The 16,352-nt window shown below is 67.9% G+C and overlaps 2 protein-coding genes across 2 annotated transcripts; both read left to right on the plus strand.

The window, feature by feature from the left end:
* Positions 1-1,927: 1,927 nt before the first annotated feature.
* On the plus strand, positions 1,928-2,730 carry EMIHUDRAFT_114121 (hypothetical protein; the record flags this gene model as incomplete). The annotated part of the gene is made up of 2 exons (XM_005781104.1): positions 1,928-2,068; positions 2,134-2,730. The coding sequence occupies 2 exons, from the start codon at positions 1,928-1,930 to the stop codon at positions 2,728-2,730; spliced, it is 738 nt and encodes a 245-aa protein (XP_005781161.1).
* Positions 2,731-9,013: 6,283 nt separating this feature from the next.
* EMIHUDRAFT_468681 (hypothetical protein) lies at positions 9,014-16,283 on the plus strand (the record flags this gene model as incomplete). The annotated part of the gene is made up of 10 exons (XM_005781105.1): positions 9,014-9,633; positions 9,670-11,740; positions 12,148-12,165; positions 12,220-12,237; positions 12,639-13,235; positions 13,917-13,964; positions 14,644-14,715; positions 14,974-15,188; positions 15,353-15,623; positions 15,810-16,283. The coding sequence occupies 10 exons, from the start codon at positions 9,014-9,016 to the stop codon at positions 16,281-16,283; spliced, it is 4,404 nt and encodes a 1,467-aa protein (XP_005781162.1).
* Between the last annotated feature and the right edge of the window lie 69 nt (positions 16,284-16,352).

Consider the following 16,352-nt stretch of genomic DNA (forward strand, 5'->3'; position numbering starts at 1 on the left):
CGATCGCCGCGCTGGCCTCGAGGAGCAGCCGGACGATGTCGACGTGGCCCTTATGGCACGCCACGAGCAGCGGCGTGGTGCTGTCCTCCGCGGCTTGGTTGATGGCCGCGCTGGCGTCGCGCAGCAGCCGGGCGACCTCGAGGCATCCCTTCCCGCACGCAACGAGGAGAGCGGAATCACCGCGGCCGTTCGTCGCCCCAACGCTCGCTCCAGCTTCGAGCAGCAGCCGCACCGCCTCGGCCTGCCCGTGGCGAGCGGCCCAGGTCAGCAGCGTGTCCTGCGTGTCGGTGTCGAGCCGCGCGTCGAGCCTGCCGCGCGTCCGCCGCCCGGAGAGGTGGGCGCGCAGCGCGGCCAGGTCGCCCACCGCCAGCTCAGGCAGCAGGGCTGGGCTCGCTGCGCCGCTCATGCCGCGAGAAAGAAGAAAAACAGAAAATGGGAAATTTCTGCCCCTGCCACCCCTGTGTCAGTGTGCCTGTGGTAGTGAGAGACTGCCAGCGAGAAGAAGGCAGGTCGCTAGACTGAGATGAGACCGCCAGTGGAGTTGGGAGCCCACCGTGCACCGCGCTGCGAGCCTGTCGTGTCCCTTGTCAGGAGCAGGAGAGCCCCACCTGTCCCCCTGATCGTCCTTCCAAAATCCTGTCGCGCCGCGCCTGCTGCTCGGCAAGCTGTCGCCCGCGCGCCTCTTCACGGCGCTCACGCACCGCGTTGCGATCGCGTGGGGGCGGGGCTGTGGATGGGCCTTCATCCTCGCCTCCCGCCTCACCTCCCGACACGCCTCCCTCCTCCTCACCGCCCTCGTCACCGTCGCCCTCTGCCTCGCTGGCCACACCGTCATCACCGCCGTCCTCCGACTCATTGGCCGCCTCCTCTGCAAGCCCATCCAGCCGCGTGATGAGCTCGTCGGGCAGCGTGTAGGTGAGCTTATTGGCACTGCTCCAGCCCGTCTCCAGCTCGCTCGAGCTGACGACGACGTGCGGCACACGTGGGACGTGAGAGCTGTGACGGGGTGAGAGCGGCTGGACGGCTGGTGTGCACCCCGGTCTTGAAGATGAAGAGAATCTCCCGGTCAATTCTGAAAGTCTCGCGCGAGTAGTCGGTCAGCTGGGCAAAGCTGCACATGTGGCCGCCGACGTCCCCATATAGCATGATAGTGCCGTCGACCTCCTGTTGTCCAGCACGGTTGCGGTTCACGCCGTCGACGAGTTGGAACTGTGTGGACCGCCACGGCGCCGGCTGTGGTGTGGGCGACGGTTCTGCGGGCGGTAGTGCTGTCGCCGCGCGCTTGTGCCGGGACCGCGCTTCTTCTTCTTCTGACTATTGCCGTGGTCGCTGCTGTCGCTGCTCATGTGTGTAGCCAGCCAGATCCAGCTGCGCAACGCGAGCGGAGCGAGCGAAGCGCCAGGACGAAGCGACGGCGCCCGTCCCTTTGTAACGCTTCACGCGCGTCGCTGAGGCGTGCTGTGAAGGGCTCGCGTGATCGCGAGCATCGCACAACATCGCCATTTATCGCATTTTATCGCCAAATATCGCGCGGTATCGCGGTTGCGATATTGTGAAAAATTCCCTCTAGAGCAGGGCTTATTGGCGTCTGCATAAGACGGAACACGGAGGGGCTGTATACGTCACGTGTGTGAGTGAGTATTTTTGTGATACACACCCCGGCTTATTTCTGAGCCGGTGTGTGTGCCAGTCCGCGCCAGTCCGCGCCCTTGTCGTGCCAGTGTGCTGTGAGAGAGGATTGACACACAGTCCGACCAACGACTGGGACACCAACGCGGTATGGGTGGACGCAGGACGGGAGATGACGGTCACACAGGAGCGACACACAGAACCACAAGACAAGACACTAGCCAACGGGGCGGCTGCCAGAGGGATCAGAATTCTTTTTTCGCCGGGCGAGAGGACAGTACGCGGACAGCCAGCGGACATGGCGCAGCGCGCCGGATACGAGAGCTCCAGCGACATTGGCGTCTTCGCGAAGCTGACCAACGCCTACTGCCTCACCGCCATCGGCGGCAGCCAGAACTTCTACTCTGTCTTTGAGCAGGAGCTCGCGGAGCACATTCCGGTGCCGCGTCCAGCCCGCCGTCATCGGAAGGGCCGCGGTTCGCTGAGCCGGCGTCATGCACTCAGGTGGTGCAAACCTCCATCGCTGGGACGCGCATCGTCGGCCGTGTCGTCGTGGGCAACAAGAACGGGCTGGTCGTTCCGAGCACCACGACGGACCAGGAGCTGCTCCATCTCCGCAACTCGCTGCCCGAGGGGGTCCTGATCCAGCGCGTGGAGGAGCGGCTGTCGGCGCTGGGCAACGTTGTCGCGTGCAACGACCACTGCGCGCTCATCCACACAGAGCTCGACCGCGAGACGGAGGAGATCATCGCGGACGTGCTGGGCGTGGAGGTCTTCCGGCAAACTGTCGCCGGCAACGCGCTGGTCGGGTCGTATGCGTGCATGTCCAACAACGGCTGCCTTGTCCACCCAAAGACACCCGTCGAGGACCAGGACGAGTTGTCCGCGCTGCTGCAGCTGCCCGTGGTCGCCGGGACCTTGAACCGCGGCTCGGACGTGATTGGCGCCGGCATGGTCGTCAACGACTGGTGCGCGTTTTGCGGCCTCGACACGACCGCCACCGAGATGCAGGTCGTCGAGTCCATCTTCAAGCTGCAAGAGGCGCAGCCGGCGGCCGTGGCCACCGACATGCGCAACGCGCTGCTCGACCAGCTCGCGTGATCTCGCGCGATCTCGGAGAGCAGAGCCGGAGATTGAGGCGAGCTCGTGAGCAGACTTCCCCCCCCCCCCCCCCCTCATCTCGACTACTGAGACGGCTGCCAAACTACACTGCTGGCTTGAGACCTCCGTCAGCCCTACCGCCGTGCCTTCGATACGCCCCCGCCCGTGAGCCGTGTGAGGCAGGTGTGGTGTAGAGCACAGTCTCGAGCGCGCTCTCAGGGTTGCGGACGTAGGTTTTGGCACTGCCATCGGACGGGGGATGGGGATATGGGTTGCTCATGGTACACGTCGAGCTACATCCTGTGTGTCTTGTGTGTGTGGCTAAGGTTCCATTCGGGAAGGTCTTCTCCCCGCGCCTCAGAACCCGTCATGCGGCAGGTGGCTTCTTTTGGCTCGCTGCCACCGCGGTGGCTCACCAAGGACTTTTCATTCAGCGTGCTGCGTCATCACCACGCGGCGCGCAAGCCACGCCTCACCCGGGCAAAAAGAACGACCGCGCGCCGCCGCCGCCCGCCTCACCGCGCCGCGCCGCCCCGCGCCTCGCCTCGCCTCGCCTTGCAGCAGCGCACGCGCACACGCACCCACGCGCCCGCGCTCGCTCCGCGAGAGCGAAGCAACCCTCCAAGCGAGTTCCGAACCGGGAGCCAAAAGGTCCCGGCTCGAACCGCGAACCGGTTCGACCACCGCCGCTGGCGGTTCTTGCAAAGGCATCAAAGGCAGTGCTTGATATAACGTGAAATAGTGCGAGCGCGCGAGATACTCACCCGACCCACCGTGCCCTCGCGAAAGAGATCTCGCGCCGCGCGCGCTCGCACACGCCGCCCGAGAGCACTCCCACCCCCGCCGCCTCGCAAGCTCACAGGTTGATTTGAGGAGAAGCAGCTGGGGGAGGTCAAAGCGGGAGAAGGCGGCACGGCGGCGGCGGCGCGGCCCCCCCCCATCCCCACGCCTCCGGGTCGTGCGTACCGCCTCCGGGCGCGAGTGTCCCCCCAGCGTCTGCTCCGGCAGTCGCTCCGGTAATCAGGCCGAGAGTACCAGGGAGGAGGGGAGAAGAGCCCAGGGTGGGGAGAGGAGAAGAGCCCAGGGAGGGGGGAGGAGAAGAGCCCAAGATGGCCTCCCTCTCCCTCCCCTCCCACCGGGCCTCCCTCTCCCTCTCCTCCCACCGGGCCTCCCTCTCCCCCTCCTCCCGCCAAGCACCGACAGTCTCGAGGGGCCAGCCGCTGGAAGGGGCAAGCCAGCGGCACGAGGGCTTCAACCACACAGCTACCAAGGGAACGCGACCCACACAAAGCACCAAAGTTAGGCATACCCCCCGGCGCAGTGTCCCCCGCTATGTGTCGCCGTTTGTCGGGGCACGCTATCCTGTGCAGTCAGGGCAAGTGGGGGCGGGGCGGAGTGCCCAGGCCTTTGTTTCCTGGGACCTCTCTTCCCAGTCCGGGGGTGCGTCGAACCTTCCATCACCCTGTCGGAAGCGGCGTGCCGGTGGAGGCACGTCCGGGTTTTGGAAGTAAAGATATATTACTTTTTTTCCTCCCCGCGCCTCTGTGCCCTCCATTACTCACGTACTCCCCGCGAGACGACGCCCGACAGCGACACATCGAGCGATACGACACACCATACACACTCACAAAAAAAAACTAAATGCTAATAAAAACACGCGAGAGACCGCGCACGTCCCCAACCTAGCTCTCATAGTAGGTTGTCCTAGCTAGCCGGGTCTGGCCTGGGTCCGCGCCCTGGATCTAGAGCTCGAAGAATCGTCGGCTTTACGGCTTTACGGCTTTACAGGCGGTTATGACTTATGCGGGCTGGGCAACGCCTGCACCGCCATCTCGCACAAACGAGCTCGTAGTCCATGACGCTGTCCCGTTGCGTGCGCGAGCGCTCACTCCTGCCCAAAGCTCGGGTCCGCCTCGAACGAGTCGAGGACGAGCTTTCGTAATCTGCTGCTAAGCAGTGACACAGTGGAGGGCGAGCTCTCGTAATCTGCAGGGGAGCAGTGAGCGGGGAGAGGTGAGCTCTGATCTGCTGTTGAGCAGTGAGTGCTGAGGTCTGCTGTGAGGCAGTGAGAGTGCTGAAGGCGAGCTCTCGTGAACGTGAAGCAAAGAGTGCTGAGAGGGTGAGAGCTCTCGTGATCTGCCGTGAAGCAGCGTGAGCCGAGGGCGCGAGCTCTCTTGATCTGCTGTGTAGCAGTGAGTGTATAGGGAGGCGAGCTCTGATCTGCTGTGGGGCAGTGAGCTGGGAGGGCGAGCTCTCGTGATCTGCTGAGGAGAGCAGTGAGTGTAGGGGGCGAGCTCTCGCGTCCAGCTCTGGAGAGAGGTGAGCTCTCGTGACCCGTGCTGTAGAGCAGTGAGCGTGGAGGGCGAGAGCTCTCGTGACCTGCTGTGTGGAGCAGGGAGCGTGAAGGTGAGGCTCTCGTGTTACTCAGAACTCACTGCTCAGGGGAAAGTCGAGCGAGTAGCTCGAGGCTCGTACGAGGGGCGCGCTACAGTAGAGCGGCCCGTTGAGCCCTAGCAAGGTGCGGGGCGCGCTCTCGAGCGGGCGGCCGCTTGAATGTCTGAGTAGCAGGGCGCCTGGCGAAGGCGGCCAGCGCATGTATGGCGCGCCGGGGTGCCGCTCAGCACGGCGGAGTAGGGGGTCGCGCTCGATAGACTCGAGCAGCTGCCTCTGGTTTGCGTCGCGTGCCGCATACGGCGGCAAGTCGCGAGCAATTAAGCGCCCCGAGGGCACTGGAAAGGGTATCCGCGTGGCTGAGGGGCACGCTAGCGCGGCACGGTGAGCCCTAGCAAGGCGCGGGGCGCGCTCGAGCGGGCGGCCGCTATGAACTCTGAGCATGCCGAGACGAGGCATGCTCGTGTAAGAGGCGGCGAGGGGGCTGCGGCTGCAGGCGGCCGTCTCGCCAATGGCACGCCACGCGGGGCGTGCGGTGCGTATGGGGGAGACGCGGAGCGCCTCGCGAAGGCGGCGAGCGCATGTGAGACGCGCCGAGGGGCCGCTCAGCGCGGCGGAGTAGAGCGTTGCGCTCGATAGACTCGAGCAGCTGCCTCTGGTTTGCGTCGCGTGCCACACGGCGGCAAGTCGCGAGCAATTAAGCGCCCCGAGGGCACTGGAGAGGGTGTCTGCGTGGCTGAGGGGCACGCTAGCGCGGCACGGTGAGCCCTAGCAAGGCGCGGGGCGCGCTCGAGCGGGCGGCCGCTATGAACTCTGAGCATGCCGAGACGAGGCATGCTCGTGTAAGAGGCGGCGAGGGGGCTGCGGCTGCAGGCGACCGTCTCGCCAATGGCACGCCACGCGGGGCGTGCGGTGCGTATGGAGGAGGCACAGGGCCCTCGCGAAGGCGGCGAGCGCATGTGTGGCGCGCCGAGGGGCCGCTCAGCGCGGCGGAGTAGGGGGTCGCGCTCGATAGACTCGAGCAGCTGCCTCTGGTTTGCGTCGCGCGCCACACGGCGGCAGGTCGCGAGCAACGAAGCGCCCCGAGGGCACTTGAGAGGGTGTCTGCGTGGCTGAGGGGCGCGCTGGAGCGGCACGGTGAGCCCCAGCGAGACGCGGGGCGCGCTCGCGCGGGCCGCCGCTACGAATCGCTGAGTATGCCAAGAAGAGACATGCTCGTGTAAGAGGCGGCGAGGCGGCTGCGGCTGCGGGCGGCCTTCTCGCCAAAGACACGCCACGCGGAGGCGTGCGGGGCGTCTAGAAGAGGCGCAGGGTGCCTCGCAAAGGCGGCGAGCGCATGTATGGCGCGCGGGAGAGCTCGCTCTGGATTAAGTGGAGCGTCGTGCTCGATCGCCTCGAGCAGCCAGCTGCCTCTGGTTTGCGTCGCGCGCCACACGGCGGCAAGTCGCGAGCAATAAAGCGCCCCGAGGGCGCTTGAGAGGGTGTCTGCGTGGCTGAGGGGCGTACTAGAGCGGCACGGTGAGCCCTAGCAAGGCGCGGGGCGCGCTCGAGCGGGCGGCCGCTATGAACTCTGAGCATGCCGAGACGAGGCATGCGAGTGTGAGAGGCGGCGAGGGGGCTGCGGCTGCAGGCGGCCGTCTCGCCAAAGGCACGCCACGCGGGGGCGTGCGGTGCGTCTGGAGGAGGCGCAAGGCGCCTCGCAACGTCAGCCGGCGCTAGCAATGAGCCCTAGCGAGACTGGGGCGCGCTCGAGCGGGCGGCCGCTATGAATCGGTATGCCAAGAAGACAGAGGCGTGCCCGTGTATAGGAGGCGGCGTGGCGGCTGCGGCTGCGGGCGGCCGTCTCGCCAAAGGCACGCCGCGCCGGGGCGTGCGGTGCGTATGGAGGACGCGCAGGGCGCCTCGCGAAGGCGGCGAGCGCATGTGTGGCGCCTCGAGAGGCCGCTCGACACAGCGAAAGTAGAGTGTCGCCGGGGCGTGCGGTGCGTATGGAGGACGCGCAGGGCGCCTCGCGAAGGCGGCGAGCGCATGTGTGGCGCCTCGAGAGGCCGCTCGACACAGCGAAAGTAGAGTGTCGTGCTAGAGCGACTCGAGCAGCTGCCTCTGGTTTGCGTCGCGCGCCACACGGCGGCAGGTCGCGAGCAACGAAGCGCCCCGAGGGCACTTGAGAGGGTGTCTGCGCGGCCGAGGGGCGCGCTAGAGCGGCACGGTGAGCCCTAGCAAGGCGTGGGGCGCGCTCGAGCGGGCGGTCACCATGAATGTCCGAGTATGCCAAGAAGAGGCATGCTCGTGTAGGAGGCGGCGAGGCGGCTGCGGCTGCAGGCGGCCTTCTCGCCAATGGCACGCCACGCGGGGGCGTGCGGTGCGTCTGGAGGAGGCGCGGAGCGCCTCGCAAAGTCGGCCAGTTAATGTGTGGGGAGCTGAGTGGTCGCTCAGCGCGGCGGAGTAGAGCGTTGCGCTCGATCGGCTGGAGCAGCTGCCTCTGGTTTGTGTCGCGCGCCACGAGGAGGCATGTCGCGGGCGATGCAGCGCCCCGAGGGCACTCGAGCAGAGGGCACTCGAGAGGGTGCCTGCGCGGCTGAGGGGCGCGCTAGAGCGGCACGGTGAGCCCTAGCGAGGCGCGGAGGCGTTGCGTGCGAGCGTAGCAACGAGGCTGGTCGGACGGACTGCGGGGTCGTGCGACTTCCTCTTCCGGGACTGGAGGGGTTTCATGCCTCCTAAGACTGTGGAGCCTCCGAGGTTCGCCTTCCTCTTCGGGCGGAAAGAGGGAGGGGAGGGGGATGTCGCCGACATAGACCTAGAGGAAGAGGTCTAGGCCGGGACGTGAGGGCGTGTGACCTTGTGGCGGAGCGCCAGTGTGGCGCTCGGGTTGCAGGCATGCTGCCAGCGTCTTGGGAGGGTCGTGGGCGCCGCGCCCAGACCCTCGTTTTGGGGTGGGGGAGCCACTTCGGTAACACGCGTTTAGGGTGTGGGTGGCTGTTCGAGAAAGAATTCCGAAGCGGAAATCTTTGGGAGATCTCAGGAGATCTCGCGCACTCGAACAGGGCACTCACGTGCGGTTGCTCCTCTCTACCCACTCATGGCGTCTCCTGAGAGGACAGCGCCATGACTGTTGTGCATACACACGTTCGGAGCGGACACGACTAGAATAAATATTCTCCACCGCGTGAGCGCACGCGAACAAAGGACGGAATATTTATTCGGCCGGAGCTGGGCCGCATAAATTGGGAGACGGACTGTGAAGGACGTCAGCAAGTTAGACGTTTCACTCTCCGGAATCGCGCGCACCGCGATGGTGCGCGCGTGTATCATGGCACCGCTCGCGCCCGCCCGCCCGCCACTGCTCGCGTTGGGAGCATGGGATGACGTGGTGAGGTGGGGCAGCAATGATTGCGCAGGGGAAAATCTCATGTGAACTTCCTTGCGAGACCATTGTAGTGACGGATGTACACGCCGTCCTCGCGGTCTCAGCTTGGTCGGATCCTTGAGTCGCGTCGGGAGGGTTCCTGCCCCTTCCTCGTCACAGCCAGGGACCATCACGGAACCTGGCCAGGGGAGCACCACCGTGCGGGAAGGGTGGCTGTTCGAGAAAGAATTCCGAAGCGGAAATCTTTGGGAGATCTCAGGAGATCTCGCGCACTCGAACAGGGCACTCACGTGCGGTTGCTCCTCTCTACCCACTCATGGCGTCTCCTGAGAGGACAGCGCCATGACTGTTGTGCATACACACGTTCGGAGCGGACACGACTAGAATAAATATTCCCATGTGTATACAGGAATGTGGCGGGGGTGGGCGGATGCACGGAGCTAAGTGCCTCGCCGTCCTCACGGGAGTCGCTTAGGCGGCTCCCGTGGTGTACCTGTGCTAGTGCCGCATTCCAATCTCCCTGCGATGGACGGCGTCTGCGATCAGCGGCACAGCGGCACGGCTCTCATCGACGCCACGGCGCCGGCGGCCCGCTCTCTCACCTTCGATTGGCTGAGGAGACACACCTCGCTGCTCGCGGATGCGCTGCAGCGGCACGCGTCGCCGAGGCAGGCCGTGGTCGGCCTCCTCTCCGAGCGCAGCGCCGAGCAGGTCTGCGGCGTCTTCGCCATCTGGCGAGCGGGCGGAGTCTACCTCCCTCTCGACCCGACCGACCCGGAGAGCCGTCTTGCGTGCGTGGTGGAGGACGCGCGGCCGGCGGCGCTGCTGGTGGCGGCGGCGTGCGAGGCCGCCACCAGCCGACTGCACACCGTCGGCGTGCCGCGGGTGCAGCTTGAGTCGGGCCGGCTGCTCGGTGCCGCGTCGAGCAACCTCGCCGAAAATGGGAGGACCTTGCCCGAGGGCGAGAGCACGACCAGGTCGACGACCGGCAGCGCGCACTCCGCCGGCGGCTGCCGTCGGCTGATGGCAGGCTGCTGCTACCTGCTCTACACCTCCGGCTCGACGGGCGAGTCGAAGGGCGTGCTTGGCAGCCGCGCGGGCCTCGAGGCGCGCGCTGGCTGTGGCACCCCGTTACCTAATCGCAAGTAAGTGTACTCAATCGACACGCAGGCGCGCTGCAGCTGGATGTGGGAGGCGTACCCGTTTGCGCCCGACGAGGTGTGCGTCGCCAAGACGCCGCTCGGCTTCGTCGACTCGCTCTGGGAGATGGTGGGGCCACTTGCAAAGGGCATGCCGTTGCTTCTGTTGCCGTCGGACGCGGCGTCGCGCCCTCACGCGCTGCTGCCGGTGCTGCGCGAGTGGCGCGCCTCGCGCCTCGTCCTCGTGCCGTCGGCGCTTCGCATGCTGCTGGACGCTTGCGAGGCGTGCGACGGTGGCACACCCTCCACGCCACCCGCGCCGCCGCCGCCGCCGCCGAGCGTGCGTGTCGCGCGACCCTTCTCGGAGCCTTCTCGAGCCTTCTCGGAGCCTTCTCGGAATCTTCTGCCGAGCTTGCGTGTGCTGAGTGTGAGCGGCGACGCTCTGCCTTGGGCCCTCTGTGTGCGCGCCGCTGCGCTGCTGCCGCACGTGCGCCTGCTCAACCTGTACGGCTGTACTGAGACTTCCGCAGACGCCACCGCCTTCGACGTGACCGCCGCAATGGCGCGTGGCAGCAGCGACGGAGGAGGGGGTGGAGGTGGCATCGGCGTTGGCATCTGTCCGCTCGGTGCTCCAATTCGCGGAGCACACGTCTGGCTGCTGCGGGCTGCCCCGGCCGAGGCCGACGGCGACGGCGGCGGTGGCGACGGCGGCGGTGGCGACGGCGGCGGTGGCGACGGCGGCGGCGGCGACGGCGGCGGCGGAGGAGGAGAGCCTGTGCCCTCGGTTGCCGAGGAATGCGCCGCGGGCGAGGTTGGCGAGATCGGTGTGGGCGGCGAGGTGGTGGCGTTGGGGTACCTGCACCGGCCGCGCCTTGCCGCTGCCAAGTTCGCGCAGCTGCGTCTGCGTCCGAGCGGGCGCGCAACTGCGTCTGTTGCCGCTGCGTCAGGCGCGCCTGCTGCCGCGGTGGCCGCCACGACAAGGCGGGTCTTTCGCACGGGTGACCTCGGCCGGTGGGGCTCGCGAGGCGAGCTGTGCTTTCTTGGCCGGGCCGACCGCCAGCTGCAGCTCCGCGGCGCGCGCCTCGAGCCGAGAGAGGTGGAGGCGGTGTATGAGGGCTTCGCGCTCGCCACCGACGCCGCCGCTCACGCGCTGGCGGTGCCGCTACTCGTCTCCGACGATGCGACCGGCCGCGACGGCGGCGGCTTGCGAAGTGCCGACGGGCTCGCCTTGTGCGTGGTCCTGCGAGCGGCCGTCCGCAGCGGCGGCGGCGGCGGCGAGCCGAGTGCGAGCGCCAACGCGGTCGGCGTGCTCGACACTTCCGAGACACTCCCGAGACGCTTCCGAGACACTCCCTCGGTCAGCGTGCTCGTCGGCGCGAGCCGGCGGCTTTCGGCGCCGCTGCGGCGGTGGGGCGAGGCAAGGCTGCCGGCGTGGATGGTGCCGTCGGCGTTTGTGGTGGTCGATTCGCTGCCGTGCCTTCGTAGCGGGAAGCCTGACCGGCTGGGGCTCCAGCGGGTGGCTCCCCAGCTGGTGCGGCTGCTGCTCACGCATGGTGCGCCATACCCCGACGCGGCCAGTGCGGACGGCGGCGGCGGCAGCAGTGGCGAAGCCGTGGAGGACGGTCGGGTGAGGCTGCTGTCTGCTGAGATGGGTCGTTTGCTTGGCGTCGCCGATGGGCTGCCGGCGGCGTCTCGCTTCGTCGAGAGCGGAGGCAGCTCGGTCCTCGCGGCGCGCCTGAGCTTTGAGCTGCGCCGGCAGGGGTGGCATTTGCCACCCGAGGCACTGATGCGACGCGATGCGACGGTGGCGAGCGCGGCGAGTGCCATGAGTCGCCTCGGCGGAGCTGGCGCAGCTGGCGGCGGCCAAGGCGAGGGAGCCAAGGCGGCACACGCATCGGGGGAGGGCGAGGACGAGGGCGAGGGTGGAGCCACGGCGGGGGCTCGGACACCGCTCGCCAGCCGGCTGCACGTGGCTGCCGCGGGAAAGACGGGGGAGCGCGGGGAGAGCGGGCCCGGCGAGCCGGCGCCGTACGATGAGGCGACGCCGCCGCTGCTCGGCGGTGCGATGGAGCTGCGGCCGCAGGCGGCAGGCGAGCCGCGCGCGGGGTCGCACGTGTGGAGCCTCGGCCGCGCCGCGCATCTCTCCGAGGCCGTGCCGCCCCCCGCTTCGAGCCGCTCCGCGCCGCGAGCCATGGAACCACCGCCGCTACCGCCGCCGCCGCTTCTTCTTCCGGCGTGCGCCTGGCAGCTCGCGTGGCGCGAGATATGGGGAGATGTGGGGAGATGTGGGGAGATAGCCGTGCAGCTGGCAGCTCGCGTGGCGCGAGATATGGGGAGATGTGGGGAGATGTGGGGAGATCGCCGTGCAGCTGGCAGCTCGCGTGGCGCGAGATATGGGGAGATGTGGGGAGATGTGGGGAGATAGCCGTGCAGCTGGCAGCTCGCGTGGCGCTCCGACCTGGGAACGCGCGTCGTCGAGCTGTGAACAGACGTCTGTTCACACCGAGGAGCCGTGGGCAGGCGTGCCGACATGGGCAAGTGCGTCGTCGAGCTGTGAACAGACGTCTGTTCACACCGAGGAGCCGTGGGCAGGCGTGCCGACATGGGCAAGTGCGTCGACGCATCACCCGTGCTAGCGTGCCGCGTCAGCGGCGACCCCCAACGACACAGCGTGACCGCCTTTGTCGGCTCCCACGCCGGGCTGCTGCAGGCTCTCGACCTCGCCCCATATCTCCCCAAATCTCCCCATCTCTCCCCCATCTCTCCCCAGATCTCGTCGCTTCTCGCCGTTGCAGGCTCTCGATCTGTGCAGCGGCGCCGTTCTCTGGTCGGCGCAGCTGCCGGATCGTCTCGAGGCGAGCTGCGCCATCTCGCCCCACCCCTCCCCATCCCTCCCCGTATCTCGAGGCGAGCTGCGCCATCTCGCCCCACCCCTCCCCATCCCTCCCCGTACCTCGAGGCGAGCTGCGCCATCTCGCCCCACCCCTCCCCATCCCTCCCCGTACCTCGAGGCGAGCTGCGCCATCTCCCCCCGCGGGGACGTTGTCCTCGTCGGCTGCCACGACGCAAGCCTCTACGCGCTGTGCGCGCACAGCGGCGCACAGTTGTGGGCGTACCACGCGCACGGCCAGATCAAGGCGAGCGCGTGCTGCCTGCCCGCGCCGGCCGCTGCCGCTGCCGGCGGCGGCGGCGGCGGCGGCGGTGGCGGTGGCGGCGGCGGCGGCGGCGGCGGCGGCGGCGGCGGCGGCGGCGGCGGCGGCGGCGGCGGCGGTGGCGGTGGCGGTGGCGGCGGCGGTGGCGGCCCGGCGCGGCGCTTGCGAGAGTGGCTGAGGCGACTCGAGACGGCGGCGGGCGCGCCGCTGCGTCGCGAGGCGGGGATGGAGTTTGGCGCGGTGCGCGCGTGGTGGGGCGCGAGGCGGGCGAGGCGGGCGCCGCACGAAGGGATTGATCTCGTGCCCGAGATCGAGGGGAGATTGGTCGAGATCTACCCCGTCGAGCCGGGCGTGGTCGTGGGAGTGCTTCCAGACTACCTCGGCCGCACGGCGGCGGTGGCGACGGACGGCGGTGGCTGGTGCTGGCTCTACGCCCACCTCGAGCTCGACGGCGCCGTGAAGGCCGGAGAGCCGTAGAAGCAACACACGTCTTCACGGACTCACGCGGTGCTCTGAAGACACCGTGGCACTCTCCCGCCTCCACGCCCTCCTGCCGGCGTACTCACACCGCAGGTCGGCGAGCGCGTCGGCTGCGGGACTCGGCTCGGATGCCCGTCCCGCCACTCCTCGTCATCCTGCCCGCCGCACGCACGCGCCCGTAGATGCCGGGATATCTCTGCGTAGCTATCTCCCCGTATCTCCCCGTAACTCTCCGTATCTCCCCAGATCTCGACGCAGCCCTCCCCACCCCTCCCCATCTCTCCCCACCTCTCCCCATCTCTCCCCATCCCTCCCCATCCCTCCCCACCTCTCCCCATCCCTCCCCATCTCTCCCCACCTCTCCCCATCTCTCCCCATCCCTCCCCATCCCTCCCCACCTCTCCCCATCCCTCCCCATCCCTCCCCATCTCTCCCCATCTCTCCCCGTCTCTCCCCATCCCTCCCCATCCCTCCCCATCCCTCCCCATCTCTCCCCATCTCTCCCCATCCCTCCCCATCTCTCCCCATCCCTCCCCATCCCTCCCCATCTCTCCCCATCTCTCCCCATCCCTCCCCATCCCTCCCCATCCCTCCCCATCTCTCCCCATCCCTCCCCATCCCTCCCCATCCCTCCCCATCCCTCTCCATCTCCCCCAGGCGCACCTCTCCCTCCTCCGCGTGAGCGGCGAGGTCGAGTGGGCGGAGGTGCAATGGGCGACCATCCACACGCTGGAGGCCCTGCAGTTTGTGCCGCTAGACTTGGGCGGCGGCGGCGGCGGCGGCGGCGGCGGCGGTGGCAGCGGCGGCGGCGGTGGCAGCGGTGGCAGCGATGGCGGCGGTGGCAGCGGTGGTAGAGACGACGGCGACCTTGTGGTGTGCGCCTGCTACGGCGCGAAGGTGGCGGCGCTGCGCCTGTCCGACGGCGAGTCACCCGTAGAAGAGGAGGCCGCATTCTCCCCATATCTCCCCATATCTCCCCATATCTCCCCATATCTCCCCATATCTCCCCATATCTCCCCATATCTCCCCATATCTCGTGCCTAGAAGAGGAGGTCGCATTCGCCCCATATCTCCCCATATCTCCCCATATATCCCCATATCTCCCCATATCTCGTGCCTAGAAGAGGAGGTCGCATTCTGGTACTCCACCCACCGCCCGAGAGGACACGCACTCCGCTGCAGTCGGCCGTACTGCAGTCGCAGTGCTGCAGTCGGCCGTACTCAGCCTCTGTCCTCGTAGCCCGTGTACCCACGCGGCGCTCTTAACACACCTCACCGTGCCGCCTTCCCGCCCCGAGGTTGGCGTACTCAGCACGTAGGCTGCCCGTATCTCCCCATATCTCCCCATATCTCCCGCCCCGAGGTTGGCGTATTCGGCACGTAGGCGCGCAGCTGCTACCGCACCGCCCACGGGGCTGAACCCACACCCAATCCGACCCTAGATCATCCATTTGAGGTGTGGGCCACTCTAGGCCGCCGACACTGGCTCGGCACGATTGCGGGCCCAGCCTTTGCCTCGCCCCTCGCCGACATGCGCCGTCGGCGGCTCTACGTGGCCGGCCCTAGAAGCGGAATACGTCTTCTTGTGTTCCTCCTAGCGCCCGAGAGGGCCACTGTATTCCGCTGTCCTCCTCTCCGTTGCATTCACGCGGTGCTCTGAAGACGCTGCACAAGACCGTCTTCCCGCCCCGAGGCTGGCGCATTGAGCAAGTAGGTGGCCGACCTCACCGGCGCGCTGCACTCCTTCGGCTTTGAAGACGCGCAGCGAGGCGACGGCGACGGCGACGGCGGCGGCGGCGGCGGCGGCGGCGGCGGCGGCGGCGGCGCGGCCTACGGCGGCTTTGCGTCTGCGTGGGTCTTTCACACCTCGGCGCGGCGCGGAGGCGAGCCCGGGAGCGAGCCGATCTTCTCGTCGCCGACGCTCGACGCGTCGTCTGGCGCCGTCGACTAGAAAGAAGCGCAAGACGTGTTCATGTCTCTCCCAACCAGCGCTCGGGAGGACACGGACTCAACTGTAGTCGGGGATACTCCGCTGCATTCATTCACTGTATTCGGGCCGCTCGTCTTCACGCGGTGCTCTGAGTACGCTGCAGAACACCCGTCCTCCCGCCCTCGTGCCGGCGTACTCACACCGCAGGCACCGTCTACTTTGGGTGTGTGGACGGGCTGCTGTACGCCGTTGCGCCCGAGGGGGCGCCGCTCTGGACGTTTGATGCGGCAGGGCCCATCTTTTCTGCGCCGTGCGCCTTCACCGCGTCGCTGGGCGCGGGGCTGGAGCGGCGGCTGCTCGTCACTTCGCAGAGCGGGCGTTTGCTCTGCGTCGAGGCGGTTCACGGCGCGCTGCGATGGGAGCAGCCGGCTGAGGTGTGCACGGGAAGCAGGATACGTGTTTCTTGTGTCCCAACCAGCACTCGAGAGACACGCATCCGGGTGTCGTCCGCTGTGTTCAGCTGTATGCACTGTCTTCCTACCCGTTGTCCTCACGCGGTGCTCTGAGTACGCTGCACAGCACCGTACTCCCGCCCTCATGTCGGCGAATTCACCGGGTAGGTGCACGGCCACTCGGCGCCCGCCGTCGACCGAGCGAGCGCGCAGCACGGCGTCGTCGCCGCTGATGACGTGGCGGCGCGCGTCGCGGTCGTCGGTGGCGTCGACGGCCGCCTCCACGCCTTCGATTGCGCGTCGGGTGCGCCCCTCGGCACCACGCAGCTGCCGGGCGCCGTCTTCTCCTCCGCCGCCCTCTGCACCGGCCGCGTCGTGGTCGGCTGCCGAGACGACTTCCTCTATTGCCTCGCGCTGCGCGCGCAGCCGGCGGCGCAGCCGGCGGCGCAGCCGGCGGTGGCGGCGGCGGCGGCTGCGGCGGATCGGCCGACGATGGTGCGTCGTCGTCCCGACGGCGGCGGCGGCGGCGGCGGCGGCGGCGGCGGCGGCGAGGGCTCTCCGACATCGTCGGAGTCGGCGGCGGTCGACGAGCGGCGCGTGGCGCGGCGCATCATGGCGATGCGTGGCGCGGACCACCGGTAAGACGATCGGATGACGTGGATGTAAGGTAAGGTGAGGTAAGAGGTAAACGTCTCCACACACACAAAGTGG

Source organism: Emiliania huxleyi (assembly GCF_000372725.1).
Source record: "Emiliania huxleyi CCMP1516 chromosome Unknown EMIHUscaffold_207, whole genome shotgun sequence".
Taxonomy (NCBI): domain Eukaryota; phylum Haptophyta; order Isochrysidales; family Noelaerhabdaceae; genus Emiliania; species Emiliania huxleyi.